At 30.9% G+C, this 27,234-nt stretch overlaps 4 protein-coding genes across 5 annotated transcripts; 2 read left to right on the top strand and 2 right to left on the bottom strand.

Moving 5' to 3' along the window:
- Positions 1-7,845: 7,845 nt before the first annotated feature.
- Positions 7,846-9,751, top strand: LOC105255459. The gene is made up of 5 exons (XM_020028849.2): positions 7,846-8,037; positions 8,313-8,589; positions 8,662-8,802; positions 8,938-9,143; positions 9,545-9,751. The coding sequence occupies exons 1-5, from the start codon at positions 8,022-8,024 to the stop codon at positions 9,736-9,738; spliced, it is 834 nt and encodes a 277-aa protein (XP_019884408.2). The 5' UTR covers positions 7,846-8,021; the 3' UTR covers positions 9,739-9,751.
- A 32-nt stretch (positions 9,752-9,783) lies between these two features.
- On the bottom strand, positions 9,784-13,430 carry LOC105255460 (RCC1 domain-containing protein 1). The gene is made up of 7 exons (XM_011264756.3): positions 13,242-13,430; positions 11,294-11,536; positions 11,031-11,221; positions 10,818-10,947; positions 10,300-10,426; positions 10,054-10,228; positions 9,784-9,984 (listed from the first exon to the last, which is right to left on the bottom strand). The coding sequence occupies exons 2-7, from the start codon at positions 11,530-11,532 to the stop codon at positions 9,812-9,814; spliced, it is 1,035 nt and encodes a 344-aa protein (XP_011263058.1). The 5' UTR covers positions 11,533-11,536; positions 13,242-13,430; the 3' UTR covers positions 9,784-9,811.
- On the top strand, positions 13,334-16,552 carry LOC105255461 (ADP-ribosylation factor-like protein 3). Its single transcript, XM_011264758.3, has 5 exons — positions 13,334-13,414; positions 14,267-14,395; positions 14,525-14,656; positions 15,394-15,630; positions 16,163-16,552. Exons 1-5 carry the CDS (start codon positions 13,412-13,414, stop codon positions 16,202-16,204), a joined length of 543 nt encoding a protein of 180 aa, XP_011263060.1. The 5' UTR covers positions 13,334-13,411; the 3' UTR covers positions 16,205-16,552.
- A 588-nt stretch (positions 16,553-17,140) lies between these two features.
- LOC105255458 lies at positions 17,141-26,251 on the bottom strand. Of its 2 annotated transcripts, none has more exons than XM_011264754.3 (7): positions 21,024-21,124; positions 20,593-20,770; positions 20,023-20,432; positions 19,034-19,345; positions 18,492-18,693; positions 17,905-18,126; positions 17,141-17,705 (listed from the first exon to the last, which is right to left on the bottom strand). In XM_011264754.3, the coding sequence occupies exons 1-7, from the start codon at positions 21,113-21,115 to the stop codon at positions 17,625-17,627; spliced, it is 1,497 nt and encodes a 498-aa protein (XP_011263056.2). In that variant the 5' UTR covers positions 21,116-21,124; the 3' UTR covers positions 17,141-17,624. The 2 variants fall into 2 exon arrangements, with proteins under 2 accessions (XP_011263056.2, XP_011263055.1); XM_011264753.3 differs by lacking the exon at positions 21,024-21,124 and adding an exon at positions 26,077-26,251 and having other exon boundaries at positions 17,142-17,705.
- Between the last annotated feature and the right edge of the window lie 983 nt (positions 26,252-27,234).

Genomic DNA, 27,234 nt, shown 5'->3' with positions numbered 1-27,234 from the left:
ACTTTCGTTGCGGTTTTGTTTGAATGACATGTTTGAGGCGAGGTGACGATTCCACCCTCGTCGATCGAGGCTGCGTCTGCCGAAACAATGGCGGGTCTATCGCTCCAAAGCGATTCCTTTGCGTGGATAGGTCTATAAAATAATCTATAAAATAATCTTTATCGAATTTCGTGGAAAACATTTTCCACAAAATTATCGCAAATGACAACATTTTATTACTTTATTATAATAAATATAATATTGTTCAATCAAATTTTTTCAGAGTGATATGATTGGAACGCGATAGTTGAAGACATCTTCGGGTGAATTCGAAGCGAGATTTTAGATTATTTTAGCGATAAACCCGTCATTTCGAAGGCAGACGTCGAGAAAAAGGATTTGTGGGATTTGTAAATTCGACGCTGGCAGAGTCGGCGCCGAAAGAAAATGGCGCGCGACAAGATGCGAAGGATCGAGGAAGGACGTTCGCGGGGAGAATTAGGCGAGTAATAATTGACGAGGCGTGGCGAAGTGGAAATTCATCGGCGGTAGTCTGCTACTAATTGGACCGCGATCAATTTTCGAGAAGCGAGCCAATTTCGCGCTCTAAACCAATTGAAAACTCAAGAACTGTTGATATTGTTAATTGTTAATGCAAAGTCGGGATATACGTATATAATATATATGTATATCCCGAGTTATAGATGAGAGATGTGATCTGAGATCGGAAACTGATGCTTTTTTATTAATACGCAGCCTCCTTTTGACAATTAAGCACGCACCATCGCGTGAATCCATGATTATCCTTCGTGATTGATAATATCGGCTCGATGCGATCCTCAGGCTTATTAAACATCGAACGTCGCGTTTTCCGATATGCGCCAAAAAAAAGAAATCCAGGTTTCAGTTATCGGAAGCTGGAGCACTCTATCTGCATATTACTATCGGAGGATATTAAAATGCTATTGAAGATACTTCCGACCGATTATTATCATTGAAGGTGGAGGCTTTAATTAAATTCTGTTTTAATAATAAAAAAATCTGGCTTGAAAAAAATTGTACGTGTAAAATCTTCTCTGATCTGTGACACATGTATAGATTCGAAGATTCTGAAAGTAAACACCGTCGATAATTTTCCACTTCGTTACGAACGCTGCAGAGTTTTTGCTACTTCTCATACAGCAAAAAATATTACAGCAATATTATTAATATTGTTGTAACATTGCAGCAACATCACAATATTGCTGCAATGTTCTGTGCTGTATGGGTTGCTAACTCTTTTTTACGACCGTCGAGAATTAAGAAGCGTGCAAAAATTAATGTATAACGATATATATATATATAAAATTGCGACAAAACAAATTTCGTGTAAGCCTTTCGAGCGTCTTTCGAGCTGCAGCGGCGTGCGATGAATGAAATGCAGTCGAAAGTTGAATTCTTGAACGCGAGAATGAGAACGAGACCAAGCGGAGAGAGAAAACAAATATGAGAAGACAAGTAAGAACGCGCGAAAATTCGAGAGAGAAAGAGACAAAAAGCGAGATCGACGTAAAGTAATCAAAGGGCATTTTGTTGTGCGATCTCTGAATGAATGCGAGAGAGAGAGAGAAAGAGAGAATGGCGAAACGATCGCGGTTGCGTACGTGGTTCGTAGTTTTCAAACATGTGATACGTCAGCCGGCAAGCTCGACTTCCGGGCATCGGAGAAGAAGCCGGTCGGGTCTCTTTCCGGTCGGCGAATTAAAAAAGAGGGCCGCGAAAAAGTGTCGGAAGTATCGCCGGAGGTCGACGCTGGCTGGGTGGCGCACCTTTCGAAGGTTCTTTCAAATGTAGAACGCTCTTTTGTTGACGGTTGATTGTTGTCAAAATGTGGTTGTGAGGTATATTACTATTTGAAGTATATTAACGCGAGAGAAAGAGAGAGAAAAAGAGAGAGAGAGAGAGAAAGAAAGAGAGAGAGAGAAAGAGAAAGAAAGGAAGAAAGAAAAAGAGAGAGTTATACGAGAGGCGGATGTGACGCGGGCTCGGCGAGGGATATCGCGCGATTTCGACCAACGAAATTACAATTATAATTACAATTCGATCCCATACAGCACAGAACATTGCAACAACATTGTAATATTGCTGCAATGTTATTGAAAATTGCAACAACATTGTAATATTGCTGCACTGTTCTGTGCTGCATGGGATAGACGGGAATCAGTCTCGCGGGAAGGATTTTTCCCAGCAAGAGGGAATCACGCGAAAATTTTCGCCGCTCGAAGTCGCGTCGCCGTCCCTTGTCTTACGAGGAGAGACGAGGGGGAAAACGTGCGCAATTTGCGAATCTTCTGCCGAAAGGGGCAAATTCATCGCGCGACGCGCGTAAATTTGCCTCGACGCTGTTGATCGTCGAGAGTTCGTTGAACGGAAGCGATTGCTTTATAATTTCGCGACCCGTAACTGATACGGACGCGTCGAAAAGTGAAACCGATCGAATCGATTTCATCGCAACCGAGTGTGTCGAGTTCTCAAATTATTTATTCGCACTGCAAATGTCATTGGACGATATGGAAATAATCGCTCGTATTTTCTCAGCAGCTGTCTATAAATAATTTGTTTTGTTACATTTTATTGCATGTATTATTAAAAAATTACCCTCGACTCTAGATCACCCAAAAAAAATCTGATCTATAGATTTCTTAGATTTTTTAGATAATTGAAACAAAAATTTAAGAAATCTATAGATTGGTTTTTAGGTGATTGAATGTAATTTTTTTCTACTATATTATATTGATATTGAGATATTTAGATTTAGTCTACAAAAATTTTTATTAATCGATATATATGATAATTAAATTGTATAACGAAAAATTGGCGATTGTGAAATTAGAGATTAAAAGAACGACGAGGGTCAATTTAAAAAAACGCAATTTATCGAAAATTATTAATAAAAAATTATATAAATATATTGCAATTAAACACACAGGGTGATTAGATGAAATAGAAGATCACAAAAAAACTGAACGCCTCCTTTCGTGGATGACTTTACAAGCGCACGTTTTCCTCTCGCGGAAAGACGAACGTACACACATACATACACATACACACATACACACACACACACACATATATACACAGTCGTCTCCGAAAGAGAAGCGCGCGTACAACTGGCATTATATATACGCGGAGTCTGATCCGAAACATATGTTAGCGCCGACGAATCGATGGCGCCTTCCCGCGTTTCCTCGGAGACGCTCCGACGAGGACGCGGACTCGGCGGAAGAAAAATATGAGACTGATACAAAGCAGTATTCGAGTGCGAGGAAATTGTAAAAAAAAAAATTCGCGACAAATTACTCGGCGTAGCCTTAATAAGAAAGATTAATTAGGTTTATTCGGCGATCGGTCCCCGCGACCGATCCCGGCGACGAAAAAAATTATCTCGATTGGCTGTAAACGAAAAGGAAAAGAGGGATAGATAGGGAAGAAAAAAAATAAAAGACACGTACCTCTCGGCGAGGGTCGACGCCCTCGAGATGTCCGCCCTCGCACGACGACGTATCTCTCTTATAAATATAGTGAGAATATAATGTTATTAGGTAAATTTAAGCGTACTTTTTAAAAAGCGAATGAAGAGAGAGGGAAGGGGGAGAACGGAACGCAATGCCAGTTGTAGAAATTGATAACACGCGAGGGGGATGCTGGGTGTCTCGATCAAGATACTCGTCCTCGGTGATAACGATGCAAAATAGAAAAAGCGAAGCGGAAGGAAAGATTCTCGTGATCGAGAAGGGGTGGGAAGGGCAGCGGAGGGGAGGAGAAAAGCGAAATAACGGCACGAGGGGATGGGAAGAGCGACATGTATGTGTATATATAATCGCGGTAAATATATATTTATCGGTCGTCGGGGATCGACTTTTTTCGTTCTTTTCTTCTTTCATCATTTTTTTTTTCGTCACTTTTGCGGTACCGGTCTTTTTTCCTTTTTTTTTTTTTTTCGGGGACACCCTGTCGCCGCGCCAGATACGATTCGTGAGTGCACGCGAAATGCTGTTCATGTATACGCGATAGATTATTTCGGAATACACGGATGTAGAGAGGGAGGGAAAGGGAGGGAAGGGGAGAGTGGAAAGGGAACAAAGGGAGAAATAGAGAAACGACAGCTTTACCGATAGTGAAACAGTAGTTATTTGCAACACGTGCACACGAACACACATATAAACACGTAACACACACGCGTTACACATGTAAAGCGATCCAAGCGACACACACATACACATAAAAAAATTGTATGAATATAACGTTTGCAGTTAGGTGGGACCAAAAACGACTTTATATCTCTATGTGCATATCCAAGCAACGTGTAATTTAATTAATGAATTAATTAATTATCCATTATTAATGACTAGGTAAAGTAAAAGATCCATCGATAGCAATCGAGAACGATGACGAATGATTAACGAATAATTAGTCTATTAAGTTTGTTTATTGATACATTATTCTATGATATAATTATTATTATTATTATTAACTTTATTGCCTTTATTATTATTATTATTATTATTATTATTATTATTATTATTATTATTATTATTATTATTATTATTTTATTATTGCATTGATTAAAATGGCGATGATAATATTATTATTTAAACAATGTTTTAAGGCGATCATCTCTAGATATTGAGTAGAAAACAAGTACGTATCTATAATTATTAATTATTTTTAATTATTATTATATATATTCTTATTATTATTATATTATTATTATGAGACATTTTGTTGTATTATTTTCAATAAAATCAATTGAAAAATATTCAGTTTATCGATTGGTTGGTTTCCGCTTCTCCGAACGTATCGTGCAACCGCATGTTTCCAATTTCTTTTCTGTTTTAACGTCTGTAATCTAAATATTACGACGCGAGATTACACGTTTTTTTTTAATTTATTATACGTAAAGTCAATGCCAAAAAAATTCAACTACGAAAGAAATTGAAACATTTCATTGTTCATGCACGGGGAAGCGCGCCTTGTCCTAAAGCCTGTTGTGATCTCATAAGAGGATTGTTTGCAATCGCACGAGCAAGTTTTCTGAAATTAATAGAGTTTTCTGAGTGCATTGAGATAAATTAACCTCTAAGATATCTAGTATAAAATTGTCACTTTTATTACTATTACGTAATTGTTTTAAATATTATTAAGTTTTATTTATGAAATCTTGAATTGATTAATTTAGACTTACTTAGAAAATACATATATTTAAAATAATTGAATTTTTAAAATGTATTTATTGCTTATTGTAAATGTTTTTAAAAATATTGTTAAAGTTACATGAAATGCATGTAAATTAAAAATGACTGCGAATTAAATGCCGTGGTAAATAATAGAAGAACCAAAGAGATGATGCAGTTTTTATCAATAAGTGGATGAATAAATAAAGTCTTATTTAATCAATGAAAGAATATTTATATACACCATGAATATAAAGAAGAGCAAATTGTACTAATTGCACATAATATTTTTTATTATTAATAATTGACAGATTATTTGAATTAAAAACATATTACACTCAATGTGAATGATCAAGATTCTTTTAGACATTTTTAAACTTTGCGAATTTTTTTAGTTATTATTTGAAAATTGTATATTTTTGTAAGATCTCCGATCTTTTTATTCAGAAGACTTGACACACGCGCAGCGAACGACATCGACATAATTTGCGATCACAACTGCCACCATCCCACCTGTATAATCTTTTCTTTTTTATCTTATTTTACTTTGATTCGGAGCATTTAATTGTGATTCAGTTTATAGTCGCGTCTGTATACGATTATCTCTCCGCTATCCTCCAATCATCCAATCCTTCGAATCCTTCCTCTTTGTACCTCTCTATCCCTCTTTACTCTCATATGTCTCCGGATAATTTTTGTGACTTGAAAGGACGGGGAGGAAAGGGGGGAGACGGAACAGAGCTATCGTAAGCGTGAAAGAAACGCGGGGAATGCGAGGTAAATCGAGAGGGAAGGGGGAAGGGAATGGGGTAGAATGGTATAACGAAGCGAAAGCCAGAGAGAGCGTGTTATATATTATGGGGTAAAAAAGTAATGGGAAGAAAAAATAGACTCTAATTAACGGAAGGAGAAGAGAAGGAGGAGGAGGAAGAAGAAGAAGAAGAGGAAGAAGGCACACGGAACAATAGGAACAAATGAGGAAAATTAGTTGTAAAAGAGCCACACACACATATAAAACGCGTACACACGACACACAGAGAAAAAAAAAGACACAAATGTACTAAGTAAGTTCATACTGCGTATTGCCTTTCTGACTTCGGTGTGAAAATATATAAATAAAAAAAAGTCAGTCGCGCCGGGGCACGCGTATGTTTTCGCGCGTATATATTATATATTATATATTATAGTATATTAGAACATTTTTTTGACAAGAGGAAGAGAGAGGGAGGAAGAGAAAGTGAGAGAGAGAGAGACGAGGATCAGCTGCCGCCGCTTCTTCCCGACCAGCCTTCCCCTTTTTTGTATCCGCTTTTAAAATTCTCGAGAATCCCTCGATACGTACAAATGAAGGAAGCATATTAATGCGATTTTTCCAAGTTTTACCGAAGTCGCTTTCGCTCTGTCTAAGTCTAATTCCTTGAATTCAAGGCGCCGTTACTTGCGATTTCGATTCGAGGGCGGCCGCGGAAGATGGCGGACAATGGCAGCGCGGTCCATCGCGAGACAACTTTTTTCACGATTCCGTAAGAGAGAAAAAAAGTCACACACGCCGCGCGCGCGCGAAGTCCGCGCGTCCCCGCCGACTGTGTCTGTTTCATGTTTTTCAATATTTGTAATTTATCGATAAAATTATAAAAGGTATCGATATACATAACAGTCTAAAGTGTGCGCTACTCTACATAATATTATTATATATAAAGTATAAAAGTATACATTATATATATATTATATATATATACATATATATTATATATGAAAAAGTATAATATATATATATTATACATACATTGGGATTGGTGAGAATATACGGTTTTTTCGCTTTGGAGTGTTATTTTCTGAAAATATTGAACAAAATATGGAAAAAAAATTAATAAAACCAATGAGTAAAAACAAAACAAAGGCCGTCTACGTGTTGACTTTTTTTTTTATTCTCACCCGATGTACGACACGCCGTCAACGACGCGACCAGCGATTCTCTCCGTTTGGATTTTGCAATTGCATTGACATCCATGCGAGAGAGAAAGAGAGAGAGAGAAAGATAGTGCGCAGGTGTGAGTATCGAATAACTTTATATGAACGCGTAACCTGGTTTTTTTTCCAATTTATGATACACGAAATTATCTAACATGTCGGGCTCTGAAAGTGATTCAACAGTCGAAGGAGAACGCGATAAAAATGAAAACGAGGTTATTTAACATAGTAATAATATATATTTAACAATTTTATTTTTGACATTTTCTATTGATTCCCAAAACATTCAATTTTAAAGATAGACTTGAATAATGTATATTGTTAGCTTTATACATTTTTAAATCGCTAAATTTTGAGATATCATCTCACTCAAATGTGTGTGTTTATTCTATGACAGACATATACAGTTTATTGATTTTGTCATTAATGCAAATGTTATTACATCGTGATGATAATAGTTCTGTAAATGCTTTATATTTCCATTCGACATTTATTAAAGGCGCAGATGTCTGAAGAAATTATGTATATGCCGACTCTTCCAAGTACTTTTAACAGTCTCGTCGGGAAGACGATAAAGATCGAGATAGAGCAACCGCAATATCTCATCGAGTCGGTGAAATCTTTAAATACGTGAAAAATGTTTTATACGCACATTTCTGGGAAATTTAGATTACAGATAAATATTTGATTGTTACCCACACATGCAGATTGCTAGGTGATCTTCTGGGAGTTACAGACTACAAAACTAACAAGGCCGCTTTCTGGTTTCTGGACGCTATAGCGCTTCAACTTTTAAATTATAAAAAACGTCTAAACGATCATCAAAGAAGTGTCCTAATTAGCTGGTTGGCCGGCGAAATGAAATTAATTCGAGGTAGCAGAGGATTTAAGTGAATATTGAATTGATATTTTTTGAGAAATGATGTTAATTAGATTTTCTATAAAAGAAATAACTCTATATAAGAGAAACATTTAAAGAACGCATGGTAAAAAATAGATTTGCTAATAAAAGTTTGATACATTTTGACTCTCCTAAAATCTCTCCTGGATAGCATTATTGGATATAATTAAAATAAGAGGCTTTTTTTATATAATACATCAATTTTTTGTGCAAGAATGTATTCTCGGAGACAGAATCTACTTTTGTAGATGAAAAGCTATCACGTGAAGATTTTTTCAAAGAAATGAGAATATTGTTTCTACATATTGCTGAGAATATATCTAGTGGCAGCCAATTATTGCATTGGGAATTGATCGCGGATAAATATCCCAAAATTACATCAACAAATTCCATTATTGATGAATCTTTTACGAGTAAAATGAAACATTTAATCACGAATAAATTGTCTGACAAGAGATTAATGTCAGAATATGATGCCCAAGAAGCTTTCTCGATTGCGGAAAAATCGAGAGATTCTAAAAACAGGTAGACACACAATTCTTTAACAGTACATACTACATTTTATGTTAATTAAATTGTGTCGCTTTTTTCAACAAGTTTGCAAGGGAACTTTCAAACTCCAATAAACATAGAAAATTCGCAAATAGATATATCCACAGATGCGAATGTGATTGAATCTTCCAATTTAAGGCATTTAAATGTTGCATTGGATACAATTATTGAAGCGACGTACAGCATGTAAATATAAAAAAAAATTATTACTTTTTATAAATCTCTCAATTTCTCATTTATGATTTCTCAATTAGTTTTAATGATATTTCAATGAATTACGATAGCAGAAGGATTTTATCTTACCTTTATATTTTTGAACAGGTATGCTAATGAATTGCGGTATGCTCTTATATATGCAGTTTTCGTAACGCCAATACAATTGCAAATTCATCATATGTCGCACACTATCCGGACACCGCGCCAAATTAAAGTCGCGGATCCTAAAGGATCGTTTGACATGCAGCTTCGGAAGCAATTAGAAAAGACTGCCTATGAATGGACAATTGGCAACGGCAAAAAACGTCAAGGTAAATGATGTAATAAAATAATTATGTATATGTATTTAATTGTTTTCGCGCGACATAATACAAAAAGAAATCTAAGATCTATATAACTTCTATGTAATTGTTCAACGTAGTACTCATAATTATTGTTCAATTGATGCAAGTTTATTATAAAATACATATGTAATATTATATATAATATATAATTTATAATATTATGATATATTTTTGTCAATTTTTATTGTATGTAATATTGTATATAATATTATTTTATATTTTTATATAATTTTATTGTATATAATATTATTTATTACATATATAATGTTATAATATATAATATTAATATCGAGTTTTGTATTTTCTCAATAATGTTTTTTATTTCTTATTAATGCATAATCGTAAGCTGTCGAATTTTGTATTTTTAGGAAAGAAAACAATTAATACAAAAGGAAAACGAGCAATTGAAGAAAATCTAAATATGAAAGTTGGTCCTCCGACACCACCATCTTCTTTAACTGACGAAGAAATATTAGCAAACAATCGTCGATTTATTTTACCGTTGATAGAAGCGAAGGAAGCGGCACAAATCTATGAGATGCATGCAGAGACTATGAAATAAAAATAAATATGGGAAAAAATCGAAGGAATTTTATTTCATATCGATGAATATATAATTACATATAAAATGCTACTCATTCTGTAATTATTGCTGTGCCCCATTCGTGACATTTAAACTTTTTCACTGTTTTAAAATCTAATGGTTGGATATTTAATTCAATAAATTTATATGTACTCTCAAAGTTCTGCTGAAGTTTCCCCAATTGGCCGTATTTGTTAGTGCCACAGCCCCAAAAAGAACCGTCGTCTAAAAGAAAAAATAGAAGATCACATATCTTTATTGAGATAATACATGTTTTTAAGAAATATTTTATACCTGTTAAGCATATAGTAAAGGAATTTCCGCATTCAACTTTTTTAACATTGATTTCTATAGTTTCACCTCTGTCATTTTTAAAATCCACTAAAGTTGGAACAGCGTAAACCTTTTTATCTTTGCTTTCAATTCCTAGCTCTCCATTTGAATTCCACCCCCAAGTATACAAATCACCCTGTCGCATTAAATTGGTTTTACTTACGAGTAATATAATGATATATATAAGTAATCAATTTTTATACTGACTTGATCGGTGACTGCAGCGGAATGCCAACCACCCGCTGATATTTGTACTATTTTCAAACCTGCTAAAGCTTCGATGAGTTTCGGGTCATCACAATTTTCCAATTCATTGTGTCCTAACTGACCACGTCTGTCATAGATCATATAATAAAATAAGTCATAGATCACATAATAAAATAATAATTTATTTACTTTGTTATAAAGAAATAAAAAGATTGAATAATATGTGTAAAAATTAAAAATTATTTTAAATATTATTCCGATAAAATCTTATTTCTCATAAAATCTAATTTGCAACATAAAGACTTTGACATATATCTTTTAATTTAAAGGTCACAAACTTTTAATAAAAATATTTAAAATATGTAATTTTCAATTTTATATATCCTTGCGCACAATTTTTATTTTTTGTGTGAAAATGTCATTTGAAATTTTATGAAAATTGAAAAGTGAATTTTTTTGGAATCTATTAAATATTTTTTAATAATTCCCGTGTGTAATGTGTAACTGCAATTACATACATTCCCATTCCCATTGAATAAACGTCACCATTCTCTGCCAATAAAATAGTATGGTCGTAACCGCAGACAAGATCAACGAACTTGACTCTTTTTGGCATTTGAACCAAAAGTGGAGCGTTAAATACACGTCCTCGACAAATAAAAAAGTTATAAAATTTATGTAAAAATACATATTTAATGGAATAATTAAGTAATATTTGATTTATTATGTACCTAAATTAGTTAGAACTACCGTACATCCTGCTTGTGATAATTTGATGGGATATTCAGTTAGTGTATTGTCATGACTAGAAAGAAAAGGTGTTACTTTTTGCCATGTATCATCATATACCTTATATTTCCAGATTTCATTATGTGTTGATAATATAACTACACTTTCCCGACCAGGAATAGCTATTTTACAACTAAACAAAGAGAATACAATATATAAGAGAAAAAATCGTTAATAAAAAGTAATGATATTTTGTGCCTCTTACCTTCCTGACGATTCCTCTGGAATTTGAATTAAACGAGGTTTATTTTTATCGTCCTTATCACTGATTTTTCCAGTAATGTATAATTTCGTATCCTGCCAAAGAAGAAAATAATTCCAACTAATCTCAATATCTGTAACCCTAGCAAATGGAATCTGAGTCAAATGTGTTATTGATGTGATAATTCCATCCTGATTGGAAAAGAGCGGACTGGCATTTAAACCGGTATAGTACACTGGCATATTTCTGTGAACAAATACATAGTGAAGCTCGTGAAATATCCATATTTAGATATTCGTTCGCCTATTTTTTACTAGTTGCACAAAGCTGTGATAGTTATACGATATATATTTTCAATGAATTATTAAATTATTAATAAAAAAAATCCTGTATTATTATTTTTAGTTTATTATTATAAAAATTAAATTTTATTGATAATCAAAAATTTAAATAATTAATGAAATTATAAATTATTCAATTATTGAAAAAGTGATAAAAAATGCTTTTAAATCAAAATATGTTTTTTAAAGAAAATGTTTTTAAATCAAAAGAAATATGCATATATTACATTTATATTTATTTATTATTATATTTATTGACATATTTATATAAGATACTTCATGGAATAAATTTTAACGGATGGTTTAATCAAGAGAAATAAATTTATTAAGAAACCCATGTCCTTTAATGTTCTAAGGGACTATTAGTACTGTAAGACCTGTTTAAATAAAACTATAAAAAGGTTATGAATATCTTGATGTCGCTAGTCAAATAAAGGGATCAAAGAAATATAATCGACCAAACTAGCCAGAAATTAATTTATTAGTACGACGTTTCGACCATATGGTTGTAGTCCTTATCAAGTATATACTGGAAAGATTATAAATGATTACTAAATTAGTTAACGGTTTGAATATATAGTACGCTCAACGAATTAAAATATAACAATTTTAGTATACCGATGTAATAAAAATCAGGAGACCGGCATGGATGATAATCTTGTAAATTGTACAAGTCACATTAAACAAAAACGTTGTTTTAACTAAATTTGAATTCGGGCGAAATTAATGCGTCTGTGAGAGACTTCGTCAAGAGACTAAACAATAACGATATAAAAACTGAACTACGTGACCTTTATTACTTTGTCGTAAATATTGTTTAAACTATCCGTGTCTTTCTGTAGGTTGATTAAATTATTAAATTTCTTGATGAAAAACATCTCAGCAATTTCTCTCTTTCGTACATATTTTTCATTATGCAAGATATTGGGTTTCAACCAGTCGAAATCGTGTCCGGATTCCAATCTATGCTTGCTAATGACCGAGTGATTAGATTCGTGTAGCTTTATTATTATTACAATGTTCTTTCACTCGCGTACGTAAATGTCTTTTTGTTTGTCCGATGTATGATAAATTGCAATCTTTGCAGTTTAATTTGTATACCACATTTGTCTTATCATTGTTATATAAGGAATCTTTACCGCGTCTAATCAAATTATTCAGTTTTTTTGTTATTTTGTAGACGACGTTAAAACCACTATTCCACAAAAGACGGTACAAGTCATGACTCGAATTCTCTACATATGGTATTGTAATAAATTGAGTCTTATCTAAACGAGTGAGATTCACGTCAACCGTATCATTAAGGTCACGATTATTTAAAAAATTAATTCTTTTTTGAATTAAAACTATAAAATTAATTCTTTTTTGAATTAAAACTATAAAATAAAAACAAAATTAAGAACGTGGGCTAGTATTGTCAGTCATCACGTTTTATGCCTTTTGATAAAAATTTATTCTCTTGGCAAGATTTACCATCCCATGGAATTTGTTCCATGAGTCCTAAAATATCCGGTGAAGGTAACAAATTACATTTTAATCGTTGTTATCTTACAAGAGCAATAATAACGTCATTATTCGCACATGGTAACAGAGATAGCAGTTTCACCTACTTATTGGATTAGCACGTAACACTAGAGCAATGTCAGAGTACATAGATGGCACTAATTGTCCTTGGATACCAGAAAAACAACATAACATGTTAAAGTCGAAGCAGTCGACACAACATTACAGCAAATCGTTAATACGTCTTCGTTCGAGTACCTGAAATAACAACAATAAGATGGTAAAAATGTCATGCGAATAAAATGCAAATGCACATATTATGCACTCCTTCCTTCACTGCCACTGCTTCTTATACTCTTGAACGCACGAAGTAATCAAAATAATCTATAATCTATGAAGATTCTACACCACAATATATCCTGAAATGCACTTATATCAAGAGTTGTATAAAAACTCTTTCTTACAAATTGTAAAATTTTTCATTAAAAAAATGATTCTTGTCGTCTTATGGTGTGAGACTTCACTTATATTTTTCATATATCGAACACATATGTCTATGCACTTGTGAAATGATACGGATTATGGTCGCCATACTTTTTTTACGCATCCCTTTAGAAGGGAATTATTTTTGGGGAATTTCTTATGATTGTAGTACTGATTGCGCGCTTAATACAAAATATTGATACTCAGGAACATATAAATTCTCTTTCGCAATTGTAAAGTTATTAACAGAGTCATCAAGATTTGAATTAATTAGATAGTTTGACAAAAAAATGTAATTTTATATTTCTTTTTTTTTGTGTAAAAAATAATACATAGATATATGTAACAAATGAAATATAAATTTCAAATATAAATTTTACTTATTTAATTAGGAGATGTAATATGCACAAGAAACTTGTGTATTTTCACGATACGAAATTTTATAATAATATATTTAATATAATATTATATATATAATTATTATAGAGAAAAAATAATTTAATAAAGTTAATTTATTATGAAAAATAAGCAACATTTATCAATAATTATATTGTAACATAAATGAGTACAACGCGCTGCAATTTAAAAAAATGTATTTTACGTAAATATATTACAACTAATTGCACAAATAATTCATATTCGATGTCAGGGTCTGCTTGCTATTTTACGGAAATTACGATCAAATCCTGATAAAGAATTACGATTGTTATTGTTGGGCCTCGACAATGCTGGAAAGACAACTATCTTGAAATCTTTGGCCAGTGAGGATATCACGCAGGTAAATTTCTCCTTTTAACATTTTACAATATGCGATAAATTGATAATTAAAATAACGTTCAAAATATGATAATAAATAAATATAAAAATTATGCAATAAATAAATAAATAAATAAATAATTTTTTCAAGGTTACTCCAACACAAGGTTTTAATATAAAAAGTGTCCAAAGTGAAGGTTTTAAATTGAATGTTTGGGACATTGGTGGGGCTCGAAAAATTCGACCTTATTGGCGCAACTACTTCGAGAACACGGATGTACTTGTAAGTTTTTTTTTATTATTTTCCCAAACTTTTAAGTTTTAATTATAAATCAACAAGTTTAATAATTATATTAATTTAATTAATTATAAATCTTACTTTATTATTCTCTAATGATGACATTTTTGTAACATTTTACTGAGAATAACATAAAGTATAAAATATAAATTTTTTATTTTATGTTATAAGATTTATATTAATATAATTAACATAAAAAACATAATAAAAAAGAGTAATTAATTTTCTCTAAGTGCTGCAGAATTTTTCGATCCTTTAATAAATGAATTATATATTATGTGTTAATATGTATATAAACTTTGCAAAATATGCACATAAATTATTATGTTTTATATTTAAGATAATTTATCATTATTAATATAGAAATAGCACAATAGTAATAATGCACAACTAAAAAATGAATTTACGAATAGAAAAATGATTTTGGATGGCATTGTTCGATCATCGAAAATATGCATTTACATAAAATATGAGATACTTCATATTCTCTTATTAATCAGCGTAAATTATTTTTCAAACAATAGAATAATCTAAAATTGCATAAATGTTTTGCGATGTGCATTTAATTATTTCTATTTTATGTGAATTCTATGAATTATGTTTGATTACATAATATATAAAGATCCACACTGTTACTTTTTTCTTTATGGACTCTGTCTTTTTCTTTAAACACACACTAGGTTTCTTAAAATTCGAATTTTTGTAACGTTTGTTGGAAATAGATTTACGTAGTTGATAGTGCGGATATTAAGAGACTGGAAGAAACAGGACAGGAATTATCGGAGCTTCTGCTGGAGGAGAAGTTGCGTGGAGTACCATTGTTAGTATATGCAAATAAACAAGATCTAGGACACGCTGTGACAGCGGCTGAAATAGCGGAGGGACTCGGTTTACACAATATCAAGGATCGAGATTGGCAGATACAATCGTGCATCGCCATCGAGGGCAAGGGTGTGAAAGTACGTCGAATATAATATCCATTTTTTCTCCTCTTAATTTTTTCTCCTCTAAATTTTATCAGGATATTTTTTTGTTTACTTGTACCACTTTTTTAAAATTTAAATTTACATATCCAATAAACATTATTATATTAATGTTATAAAAGCAATAAAACGAATGTATACATGTTATTATTATTAATTTTAATAATTTATCTAATATTCTAAAAATCCTCTGTTGGAATTATTTATTTATTTTGTATTATTTTTATCTATTTTATAATGAAAAGTGAAATACGAGTTCATTAATTCTGATTTCGCCGACAAATAATGTTATATTGTAGTAATATTTTGTTACATTACTGTCATATTGTAATGTTACAAAATACACATATGATAAATTACACTTTTATATCACAGCAATTTTTTTGAATTATGTTATTTATTAGTTCCATGTTATATTTCACTGCAACAAAAACAGTGTTTTCTGGATAGATGTAATTTTTATTAACCTCTAAAAATCCGTAAAAATAAATTTCTCTTTATTCCTCAGGAGGGTTTAGAATGGGCGTGCAAGAACATCAAGAGGAAGTAATAAGCACGCCGGAAGAAAAACGACACGTACACATTAGGGCGCACAGAAGAAAGCAGACTTACACCATCTCCATTTCACACACATGATCTTTATTTATCTTTTATCTACTATTTACAAAAAAATATTACTGAGAACACTGTTGTTTGTGGATTCGCTATGAGCGTTTGAATACCGCAGCTTGAGCTCTTACGAACCCGTTGTCGCGTAATCGAACGTACCCACGTCGGACTTCCGTTCCACGTTGGAACGAGCTGCTCGTCATCAGTTCCGGACTCGAGAAAGATTCTATTTTTTTCACATGAAAGGAAGAGTCGCCGTCCAGCCGTAACAGCGAGCGTTATTTTTGCAAAGGGGAATGTGCCTTCTTGCTGTTTTAATTATTATATTAGAATTATATTAATAATTAATAATTATATTAGAATTTTTATAGATTTATCTAGTATAAAATAATAAAAAGATGAGAGACAGGAGGAAAGACATGATATGTGTATTCGTACATACAATTATTAATATGACATTTATATACCCAATAAGAGTAGGGTAGAGACTTTTTGAGCACCACATGTTATTGCACTCGCGAAGGAGATGCGCTAAAGTGCAACATATATTAGGAGATTCACGATTGCACTTTCCTTTATCTAAGTAACACATACTACATAAGCAATTAAGAGAAGAATAAATAATGCTGTGAATGGCTTTTAATTAGAAACGATTAAAATCTGTTTGCCTTTTGTAAATATGATACCTCATTCCAGCGTATTTATTTTTTCGTGGGATTACAACAAACAAGATTTACTTGCAATTTTATGTCAGAATGTAATACATTAATAATTAATTTTAAGTTTCATTTATGTAAATATATATATATATATATATATATATATATATATATTAAACTTATAATGAATATTCTTAATTACATATGTAGTATTTATCTTTCAAGTTACCTCATTAATTATCAATGTTTTGCATATATTATACATGCTTTCGCAATCTTACTTTGAGCGCAGAGCATAAACCTATTGAAATAATACGAAAATATCTAAAAAATATTCATCATATTAGATATTCATAAAAATAATGTCTTCTATACAACTTTATAACGTTTTTCGATATTTGTGTCGTTTAAAGTTACATTTTATTAAAATTTAATATTTAAAACTGACTTTTGTTTAGTATTTTCGCTCACATATGTACATATAAGGACGAAATAGTCTTTGATAATTCAGTTGCTTCTATCGAATTAATTGTCGCAACTTAACTTCATCGAGCGCAATTAATTCATATTTTTTTATGCAATAAATACGATAGAGAGAGAGAGAGTATGGAAGAAAGAACACACGCGGTTTTGCGACACGTCTTTCTAGCCTAGGGGTGACTTAATAGCCAATGTTTTTCACAAGCTATTAGTTAATTAAGCTCAAAGCTCGTTATGAATATTTTCTGTAGTCGCTCTGATCTCTTCTTCGTGGAAAAGAGTGCAATTTGCTGGATATTTATTCTGAAAATAGAATAAAATAAAGTTCCAGATTAAATTTCCTTTTTCTTTTGAAGATATATAAAAAAAAATTACTTATATATACGTATTTTTTAATTAAGAAATATTTTGAAAAAAATTATTATATAATTTATAAAATAATTTTTATTAAAATCACATCCTTTGTATTTTCCCTTAATTAATCATTTATTAGTTTACTCACAATGCAATCGGTTTCCTCCATGATGGCTCCGTAAAGAGACCAGAAATTGATTCCTAACTTGCTACTGACCGCCCAAGCAGCAGGGAAACTCGCTACCTTCAGTAAGCTGCTACGCAGACGTGATTCCTTTGTGTCTTCTTGTTGACTCTTCTCGTTTAGAGTACACAAGATTTGACTAGCACAATGCGGCATTTTCGTCGCCCACTTGAATGCTCGGTACGTCTGGAAATAAATTATGTACGTTCATAGAAAATCATCAAAATTTAACTTGAGATACGTTTAAATCCCAGTACAATACGATCACGATTAAACATGAGATTTGTAATTCTTACATATTTATTATATTGATATTTGAGATATTCCATTTATATACATATATTACTTTTTTCCTAAAAATTATGTTTTTAAGAATCTTTTAATTTTAATTAAATTTTAAAAAGAGCTTTATACATAAATAAGCATTATTATTTGAGTAATAATAAAAAATAGTAAAAAAATAAATAGTAAAATAGTTAAAAAGAGTAAAATGAAGAAACAAATTTGTGCATCTGTGCAGTATTAAATTTGTAATGAGAAAAAAGTTATACCTTGAGACTAGGGTAAATGATATCATTGTTGATGATATCACTTAACCTGTTACTTAATTCTCGTGCATTTACTCTGGACATGATGAACCCTTTTTCGGAGGCTAAATTTATTAATTCCTGGAAGTACGCTACTGCTGGTTTTATATATTGATAGCTCTCAATATTCATATTTAAATATTTCTTCGCAACTGCATTTGCCAATCTGAAATTTAATTTTAAAACATTGACTGTTATATGTATATGTGTTAGCGAAAAAATCGAAGTATGGATAAATATATATTATAAATACTATTATATGTATAATTTATATTTTATAAATATATTAAATATATTTTTTATATTATATTTAAAAAAAATATGATTATATATAAATATTATAATTTTTTAAATAAATATTATATATTGAAACATAGACTAAGTTGTTCCATAAAAGTCTTAGTCTATGTTTAATTTGAATATTTAACACTACAAATTATTAATTTTATTACTAAATAATTTACATTTATAATAATTTATATAAATATAATTGAATCATCGCTAACTTGGTAAGGCTCTCCGTTGGTCTCGCTGTGTCGAACATCATCGTCTTCGGGAATCCTTGAGACTTGAGAAAACTATTGCCGATATATTGCACAGCCGTAAGATAACGGAACTGATTTTTCGGATCGGAAACATGAGAGATCCAGTCGGCCACAAAACTTGTAAGCGAATTGATCCATCTTCGACGTATCGTAGGATTCTCAAAACTGTTTAGGATCTTTTCCCACAGAATATTACCGTTCTCATCAGACATTTGAACAATTATTTTCGATAGACCGCTGTTTTTCCATATTATTTGCCCGAGCTCCGAATTACTAAAATATTTAAAAAAACATATTAATATTAAGAAAAATTACTAATATAATAATATAAAATAAGCGCCTGGCAAGAGAAATTTACATGTATTAAAAATAAATATTTTAAATTTATAACAATTTATAAGTATTTTAAATTCATAAGAAATTTATAAATATTGAAAAAAGTTACTTTTTAAAAATTATTTTCTAGTTTTTTCTCAATATAATGAACTTTTATTGTACCTTCAAATTCAGTAAAATTGATTTCTCTCAAAAAGATAGAAACAACAAATTTTTACAGAATCAAGAAATAAATATATAAGTATTTCACATAGAAATTTCATGGGATATTTTAATTTGTCATAATTTTATATAAACTGTAATATTTCGTAAGATATTCATTTTTCAGCCATTATATTTTTAGAACTTTTAACGAATATTATGAGAAATCGATTTGTCCAAAAACAGTATGTTCCATTTATAAAAATTAGATCCTTTATATAATCACCTTTATATAATCTTCAAATATGATTCAAATATATATATACTTCATACAGTTAAAATTCAAGATTATCTAACTTTTTCTTTAAAAACTATAAATTTTGTTTAAAACATTTTATTGTACTACATCAAGTTTTGGAGAAAACATCTGGGCAACACTTTATATATTCACATCACACGATTCATTGCAATACCTGAAATGTTCCCACATGACGTGAATGTTCTCCAATATGGGCGGCAGAAACCAGGAATGTCCCGAGTGATCATTATTTTTGGCATGACCGTCGCTAGTTCCATGACCTAGACTCTCTAAAACTACTGGTACGAGACCCATTAATATGTCGTTGTTGGCTTTTTGTTGGAATAACATGCTACCCATGTTGATTATGTTGCCCCAGTCTATGACGTTCTCCTCGTCGTGTTCTGAGTTCTCTCTCGCCGACCTCCTGCCAACATTGTTATTCGCGGTCATGACATTCAAGATCGTGCCAATCATGTCAAAACCTTGATTATTCTGGCCACCCGACATTAAGCTGCTGATCCCAGAGATGATTTGGCTTACACCATCTGCTGTGGATCTTTTCTCCATCATCATGTCGCCAACCTATCATTTCCGTATTTTGTGTTTACATTTTATATTCAACGATTATGTTTTTATAATGATTATTAAAATTAACAAGATACAAGGACGTAACAGATTAAATGAATTAAAACTTTCTGAATTAAATAAATTTAAAAGAAATATATGAGTATCTTTATCGTACTTGCTTGCCGGAGTCCGTAAAAGCGTTGGCCATGTTTTCGATCGTCTTCGGACTGAAGAGGTTCTTGGCTTCCTCGATGAAGACGTTGGACGCATCGTTTTCATTGTCCCCCTCGGAGATCGCCAACCCGATTAATATTAGTAAAAGTGATGTTCTCGATAACCACATCCTTTCGTTTCTACAACACAGATTAGAATATTTCATTAACGTTAATTAAAGTAAAATTAGCGTAAATTGCTCGATGATCTATCTGTATAATCATCTAATTGCCAAAAACCAATATTTCTCAATTTAACGACATTCGATTAACGAAGAAATTCACTTGCTTCTTGATGGAAGACATCGAGTTATTTTTAAGAGGGGATGAGATTTTTTAAAAAATCTGTCCTGCAAGATTGTTATCGCAAATATTTTAAGTGCAGGAGATATACCGGAAATGTTTCGGCTCGTGGCCACTCGAATACCGTTGTTTCTTTGACGACGCAGTCGTTTCGCCAGGTAGTAATATAACACCCATGCGCATATTTTCAGAACGTACGAAAGCATGGGTGACGAACGCGTTGAGTCAGCGCACAAAGAAAAAGGCATATAATTGCGACTACATATTTACGCATGTATTATGTAAAATAGTTATAAATAACGAAATTTCTTGATCAATTTGTGAATTGATTTGTTCTTAACAGGAATTTCATTTTTTATTCACTTTTCCGACACATAATTTGTGACAAATATATATTTATATTATTAATTTATAAAAATATAAATATAAATATATTATATATAAAATCATATAAATATATATAAATATTATATAAATTTAAAAATATATATTTTTATATATTTAAAATTTTTTAATTTAAATAAATATAAATTGTGTAAAGAAAATAAATGTAAGAAAAAAATATATACTTATATTTATAAATTATATTAAAAATTATAAAAATACACGTAACTGCTTTAAAAAAAGTATAAATTTACAGCGAGCAACTACATATTTTTTCCTTAAAGCAAAAGCAGATAAGAAAAAAAAGAAAGAAAAGATAAAGATAAGAACAATTTTGTGTTTTCTCTACACCAATTTATTCCTCTCATTATTCTGTGTAGAAAAATATTGAATAGTTAAAAAATGAAAATTTTACAAGATATTTTATAGTTTTTATGTAAAATTATGTCAACTTGAAGTATAAAATACCTCGTAAACTATTCAATTTCTGGCTATTCTATCCTTAACTTTTTACGTGGAATATTATGATCGATTTACGTGGAATATTATGATCGATTTATGTAGATAAAAGATCCCATTAAAAAAAAGAACTAATTTGCATCTATATCTAAAAAGTCAAATTAATATCCTTTTTTTTTCTTCTCCAAATTTCATTACAACTTTTATTTGAAACATTTTTTTAAAAATGCATTATTTTCGAGGTATTATGGTACCTAAGTTTATATCTAAGTTAATTTATTTATCTATTTACAGTAAATAAATGTAAAAAAATATATCGTATGAATATATTTATATATTTTCTTACATTTATTTGCTTTACAAATCATTTATATGAACCTAAGAATTCGTAGGAATGGGCAATATAGATCAAAATGATATCTAAATCCTGTCATTTAGTTCACTAACGCGATTTTAATTTATTTCTAGACCAAGTAACATTGTCGTTTATCACTATTGATTATTCTGAAGGATCAGTCGCAACTGTTGCAAAGACAATGACGCTAAATGATCGACGCAATGCCGATGTGTACTAACACGCAATTTGAGTACCGTAAACCGCATGAAATTGACATTCTCCAGCTGGAATAATGATTCGGCCTAACGGTACGAACTGTTAGTCATCGTTACTCCTAACGCGCTCAAAGTCGTCAATGATAGTCCGCAGGAAGAAGAAGCCGATTCGCCTGTATCACATTTAATAGACATGTGATATATACAATAATTTTTATTTCAATATAACGCCCGTTTTATATTCAACGTTAGATAGTCTGAAATAAATGTAAGGAGTTTCTTATGACCGATATAAATGGCCTACATTATATTTCATATATATTTTTTATGAAATGAAAAATAATCCAAACTTGTTTGGTTTTTCGATATTTTCTACAATGTGCACACATGTTAGTTTATTTTTCTAATTCCAAGGATAAATAACTCTTAATATTTATTAATATTTATTAACCAGAAAATGGCATTGTCATTTTGTATATTTATTATGTTGATTCTTTTTAATTATCTTGATTCTCTAAAAATTTGTAAAACATATCGCAAGAATAAAAATAAAAGTTGCTTTATTTTTATTTAATTTCACATTTTTTGTCACAGGTTTTATAAATATCCTGCATGAAAATAAACACATGCATACACGTAGAATATCACCTCATTTCCAACAGTTGTTGAGAGGGAAAGCTCGTGCGAAATTTTTGCAATGTCGTCGAGGTTCGAGGTCAAGAAAGAAACAATCAATTTCTTCGTCACAAAAGTTGCATGATTGTTGTTCTTTTTCGAACAATCATAAGCAAATTAAATAAGCCAACGTCAGTGATTTAATTGCTGGCCGACATTATTACATTTGAAATTATGTCGACATATTTATGTCGAATCTCATCGAAAGGTGTTCCATGTAAATTAATAACGCAATAACGGTGACCTTGATATAACGGTATGTCTTGCATAATGAGTACTTTGAAATGCATAATCGCGCAATTTTGTAAGTTGTTACAAAGATATTAGTCATTTTTTGTAATAGCTGGCACAGTCTTTTAAAACTACTTCAAAAGCTAAAGCAATTATAAAGCAATTATAAAGTAATTGAGAGAGATAATAAAACTGACTCATTTATCATGTTACATTAGTTCAATTCTATTGTTTGTCAACTGATGGAAAGCTGTAATAGTAAGATTAATTATCAATTATTAACGCTTTTTTAGCATTCTTATCGTTTCAAAAAGATAAACCGCCATATTGATTTTACATGACAAAACTACTTGATACAATTAACAGAATTATCTCAATAAAATAATTAAATAAACATAAAAATTTATGAATATTTATTTATTTAACGGGACAAATTGTTTTATTTTTTCATAAACAACGTTGTAACGTCAATTTAGTATACAAAATTGCATTTGCATGTACAACTCGGTTGATTTTCAAACGAATGTGTGAAAATATACAATTATTTATGCAAGTGGTGACTTCACCATGCTGATAAAAAAAGACCTTGGCTGACTAACATTTGAAAGAGTTATCGAAAAGTTAGTTGCACGTTATCATAAATTATTGCAATAGACACCAAACGGCTTTAAAAAGGCGCCTTTATCGTACTGTCGGACGATTTTCTTGGATGCTTCAGCAGAAATACCCTATTTCAAATATCGATTATGTTTTTGAAAGCACTATAAAGAATTTTTTATTTTGATATAAAAAAGATTAATGATATAAAAAGATTAATGCAATCTTTCATTCATTTAAATTGTATTAGTCATTAATAATTTATATAATATTAATATTAATATAATATTAATAATTATTATATAGGATTATTATATTAATAATTATTATTAGGATGTACCAAATGGTACAAACAAAATGGAGGTGATTTTTCAAGTACAAATCGAAAATGTTGAATAAAAATATTTCCATATAAAGCTTTATTTTTGAGAAAAAAAGAAATTTGAAAAATCCCTTAAATACATTTACACTTGACAAGTCAATTGACCGAATCTTGTTATAAATAATTAATTCTATTTGCATTTGTAAATAATTAAACAATTATAAATAAAAATTCATTTATTTATGCTCTTTTAAATAATAAGAGTTTTATATGCGATAAAAAGAGGGATATTTTTAGCAAAATTTGCAATTTAATAAAATAAATACATTATTGAAACTTGTTGCATTATTTTAATAAATTATAACAATGTTCATAAATATAAACAGAAATAGTTATATAGGTATATAGCAAGATTTGATTCTCATTAATCAAGTACATACGTATTGAATGGATCTTCAAAATCAATTTTTTTGAAAACTAAACTTTATATGTGAAAAATTTAATTTTATATTTTGAATTTACATTTGCATGAGGAGTTACTTCCATTTTGCTTGCATTATAATTTCCGACACACTTGTACGAGTATGTATTAATTTATTAAAATTAATTTTTTCAAAGATTAATCTTTTAAATCTTAAACTTAATTTATATATATTAGAACCAAGAAAAATTCGTGCCATGTGCATATTAATCAATTTCAAAGGAAAATTAATTTTCGATAGAGAGAAATGAGACGCACTACCATCTTGCTAACCGCGAAATTCAAATTTGTATTATCACATATAGATCCATTTAATCTCTTGATATGGCGAAAATTAATTTTCCTTTGAAATTGATTAATATGCACATGGCACGAATTTTTCTTGGTTCTAATATATATATAAATTAAGTTTAAGATTTAAAAGATTAATCTTTGAAAAAATTAATTTTAACAAATTAATATATATATATATATATATATATATATATATATATTTATAGATTAATTTTTTAAATAAATAAATATATGAATATATGAATGAATATATAAATGAATATATAAATAAAAGAATGCATATACAAATCTATAAATCTAGGTGCTAGTTACAGTTTACGTTGTACTAATATGCTACTTCAAGTTCAAGCACGTGAGACGTTCTTACTCTTATAAATTGTAAGTTGTGTTATGCTTATGAAGCAACGCGGAACAGTTACTTAATATCTCGGACACAGTCAGCTAGCTTAGTACACCTCGCCAATGTGATCAGCAAGGCAAACACAAGAATTCGCCGTAAGTTACGATTACATGAGTGGAGAGAATTGATGGTTGAAAAATTCGCATGGCCGCGCCAGCAGCAACGGTAGTCGCAGTCAAGTAGAGCGTGTTCGATGGTGTTTCTGAATGTGGAAAGGCGATCATCGGATTGGAGCTCGAATTGCCGTTACGTTTATTTATGATGGGAAAATTCTGAGCGCCGAAGTCTTGGCAGGGGATTCATTTTTTTGCAGAGTGGCTGTGCGAGATAAATTTCGATGGACGCGATTGAGCTTTACATTGCAATTATGATAGCATCAGGAGCGCATAATATCTCGATTATTACAAAGATATAGTGCGTCGTGTCACTCAAATAATCATGACACCTGTCAATTCAATCAGCTGAGATATCCTCAATACATCGACATATGCTAACCACTTGACTAAAACATGTTCAAAGAAGATAAGAAGATGATAGGAAGCGAATGCAATATTGTTATATTTTGCTTGATTCACTGCCACATTTATGCTTCACTTTATCGAACGAGCTTCTACCCTTTATCCAATCAACACGTGAATGTTTCAAATATATTATAATGAAATTTCTCATTCTACAAAAGTTTAGAAATTTCGAAAATGATACGAAGATACGAAAATCTTATGTGTAGCAATTTGTTCTCTTCCACGTACCTTTAAAATCAAACGGGCTCTGTCTGTGTGTTCGATTACGGAAGCACTATACACATGTACGGTTCCTCAGGAGCCCGTGCACTTGACACGACGAAGGTTCTGGCTTGACTGGCGTCAGACGTAGCTCGTCGAACGGTACTTACCTACCTGAGCAAGTTCCCCTGGCTCTGGAGCGTAGAAGCCGACGATGTACAATGCACCTCCTGTACGTCTCTCGATGCAGATTCCCGCAGAATTCCACATGGCCCGGATATTATCCGTACTTGGCTCGTGGAATTTTTGTACTTCTGCTCTGAAAACTTTCAAGACATTATCATACTTGCATTCGAATTTTTCTTTTTTTTTTTATTTAAAGATTTGTCACATGTAGAGAATTTCTTGAATAGCTTTACGTAGGCTTGTGATTTTCTATCAATATAATTAATTTTTGCATATATCATTACATTTACATATTTTTTTTGCAATGTTAAAATGTTATGAAAAATGCAATTGAAGATTAATGCCAAAAATTAATAGGTTCAAATAAATAAATTTTACAGATTTGGATAACAACTGTATCGAAGCGAATAAATTTACTTCACAAACATTTTATTTTAGCATTAATTTTATATCAGAATTGATAAAAGTCTATTTTTATTAAAATGTTTATTATATTTTAATCACATTTTTTAATCTAATTATTTTTGTAATTAGTTGAAAGAACGGTAAATACTAATATTAAACATATTTAATTATTAAGTGCTTATAAAATAACAACAATCAATTTATTAGTGTTAAATATAATTTTTGATAAATTTGCAGTACGATTTAGGCCAGATTTTGCTAATAACACGAATGTTTGCAATCGTAAATGAAAATTACCGTTATCGAATAGCTTCATCAGTTTTTTTATCGAGATTCGATGATAATATGCAAATGCGTGTTTTTATCTAATCTATTTGGGAAGTATTCCGGATATCGGAGGAGCAAGAAGTTTCACCGGATAAAATATCTCGTGGTCCTTTGCACAAGGTCGTTGTAACAGACTCGAATAGCTGTTTCGTGGTAAAACCGGCTCCCATACACACCAATACACACAAAAGCCACTTTCGACGGACAGTCGTTGACCCTGCAAAGAATTAGGGAATGTCCCGTTCAACGTACTAGTCTCTGTAATTT

Source organism: Camponotus floridanus, unplaced genomic scaffold, assembly GCF_003227725.1.
Source record: "Camponotus floridanus strain SB8 unplaced genomic scaffold, Cflo_v7.5 scaffold29, whole genome shotgun sequence".
Classification (NCBI taxonomy): domain Eukaryota; kingdom Metazoa; phylum Arthropoda; class Insecta; order Hymenoptera; family Formicidae; genus Camponotus; species Camponotus floridanus.
This window is presented reverse-complemented; position numbering and strand designations above follow the sequence as displayed.

What these genes read in the sequence shown, in the direction of transcription:
- LOC105255459 (XM_020028849.2), top strand. An exon ending in ATTGAAGCGACGTACAGCAT is followed by an intron (nt 8,803 to 8,937) that starts GTAAATATAAAA and finishes ATTTTTGAACAG; the next exon opens with GTATGCTAATGAATTGCGGT. An exon ending in CAACGGCAAAAAACGTCAAG is followed by an intron (nt 9,144 to 9,544) that starts GTAAATGATGTA and finishes TTGTATTTTTAG; the next exon opens with GAAAGAAAACAATTAATACA.
- LOC105255460 (XM_011264756.3), bottom strand. Translation starts at nt 11,532, where the DNA reads ATGCCAGTGTACTATACCGGTTTAAATGCCAGTCCGCTCTTTTCCAAT. An exon ending in CCAGAGGAATCGTCAGGAAG is followed by an intron (nt 11,222 to 11,293) that starts GTAAGAGGCACA and finishes CTCTTTGTTTAG; the next exon opens with TTGTAAAATAGCTATTCCTG. An exon ending in GGTAGTTCTAACTAATTTAG is followed by an intron (nt 10,948 to 11,030) that starts GTACATAATAAA and finishes TTATTTGTCGAG; the next exon opens with GACGTGTATTTAACGCTCCA.
- LOC105255461 (XM_011264758.3), top strand. An exon ending in TCGAGAACACGGATGTACTT is followed by an intron (nt 14,657 to 15,393) that starts GTAAGTTTTTTT and finishes TGTTGGAAATAG; the next exon opens with ATTTACGTAGTTGATAGTGC. An exon ending in TCGAGGGCAAGGGTGTGAAA is followed by an intron (nt 15,631 to 16,162) that starts GTACGTCGAATA and finishes TTTATTCCTCAG; the next exon opens with GAGGGTTTAGAATGGGCGTG.
- LOC105255458 (XM_011264754.3), bottom strand. Translation starts at nt 21,115, where the DNA reads ATGCGCATGGGTGTTATATTACTACCTGGCGAAACGACTGCGTCGTCA. An exon ending in GTCATGTGGGAACATTTCAG is followed by an intron (nt 19,346 to 20,022) that starts GTATTGCAATGA and finishes TAAATATTTTAG; the next exon opens with TAATTCGGAGCTCGGGCAAA. An exon ending in TCATTTACCCTAGTCTCAAG is followed by an intron (nt 18,127 to 18,491) that starts GTATAACTTTTT and finishes ATTTATTTCCAG; the next exon opens with ACGTACCGAGCATTCAAGTG.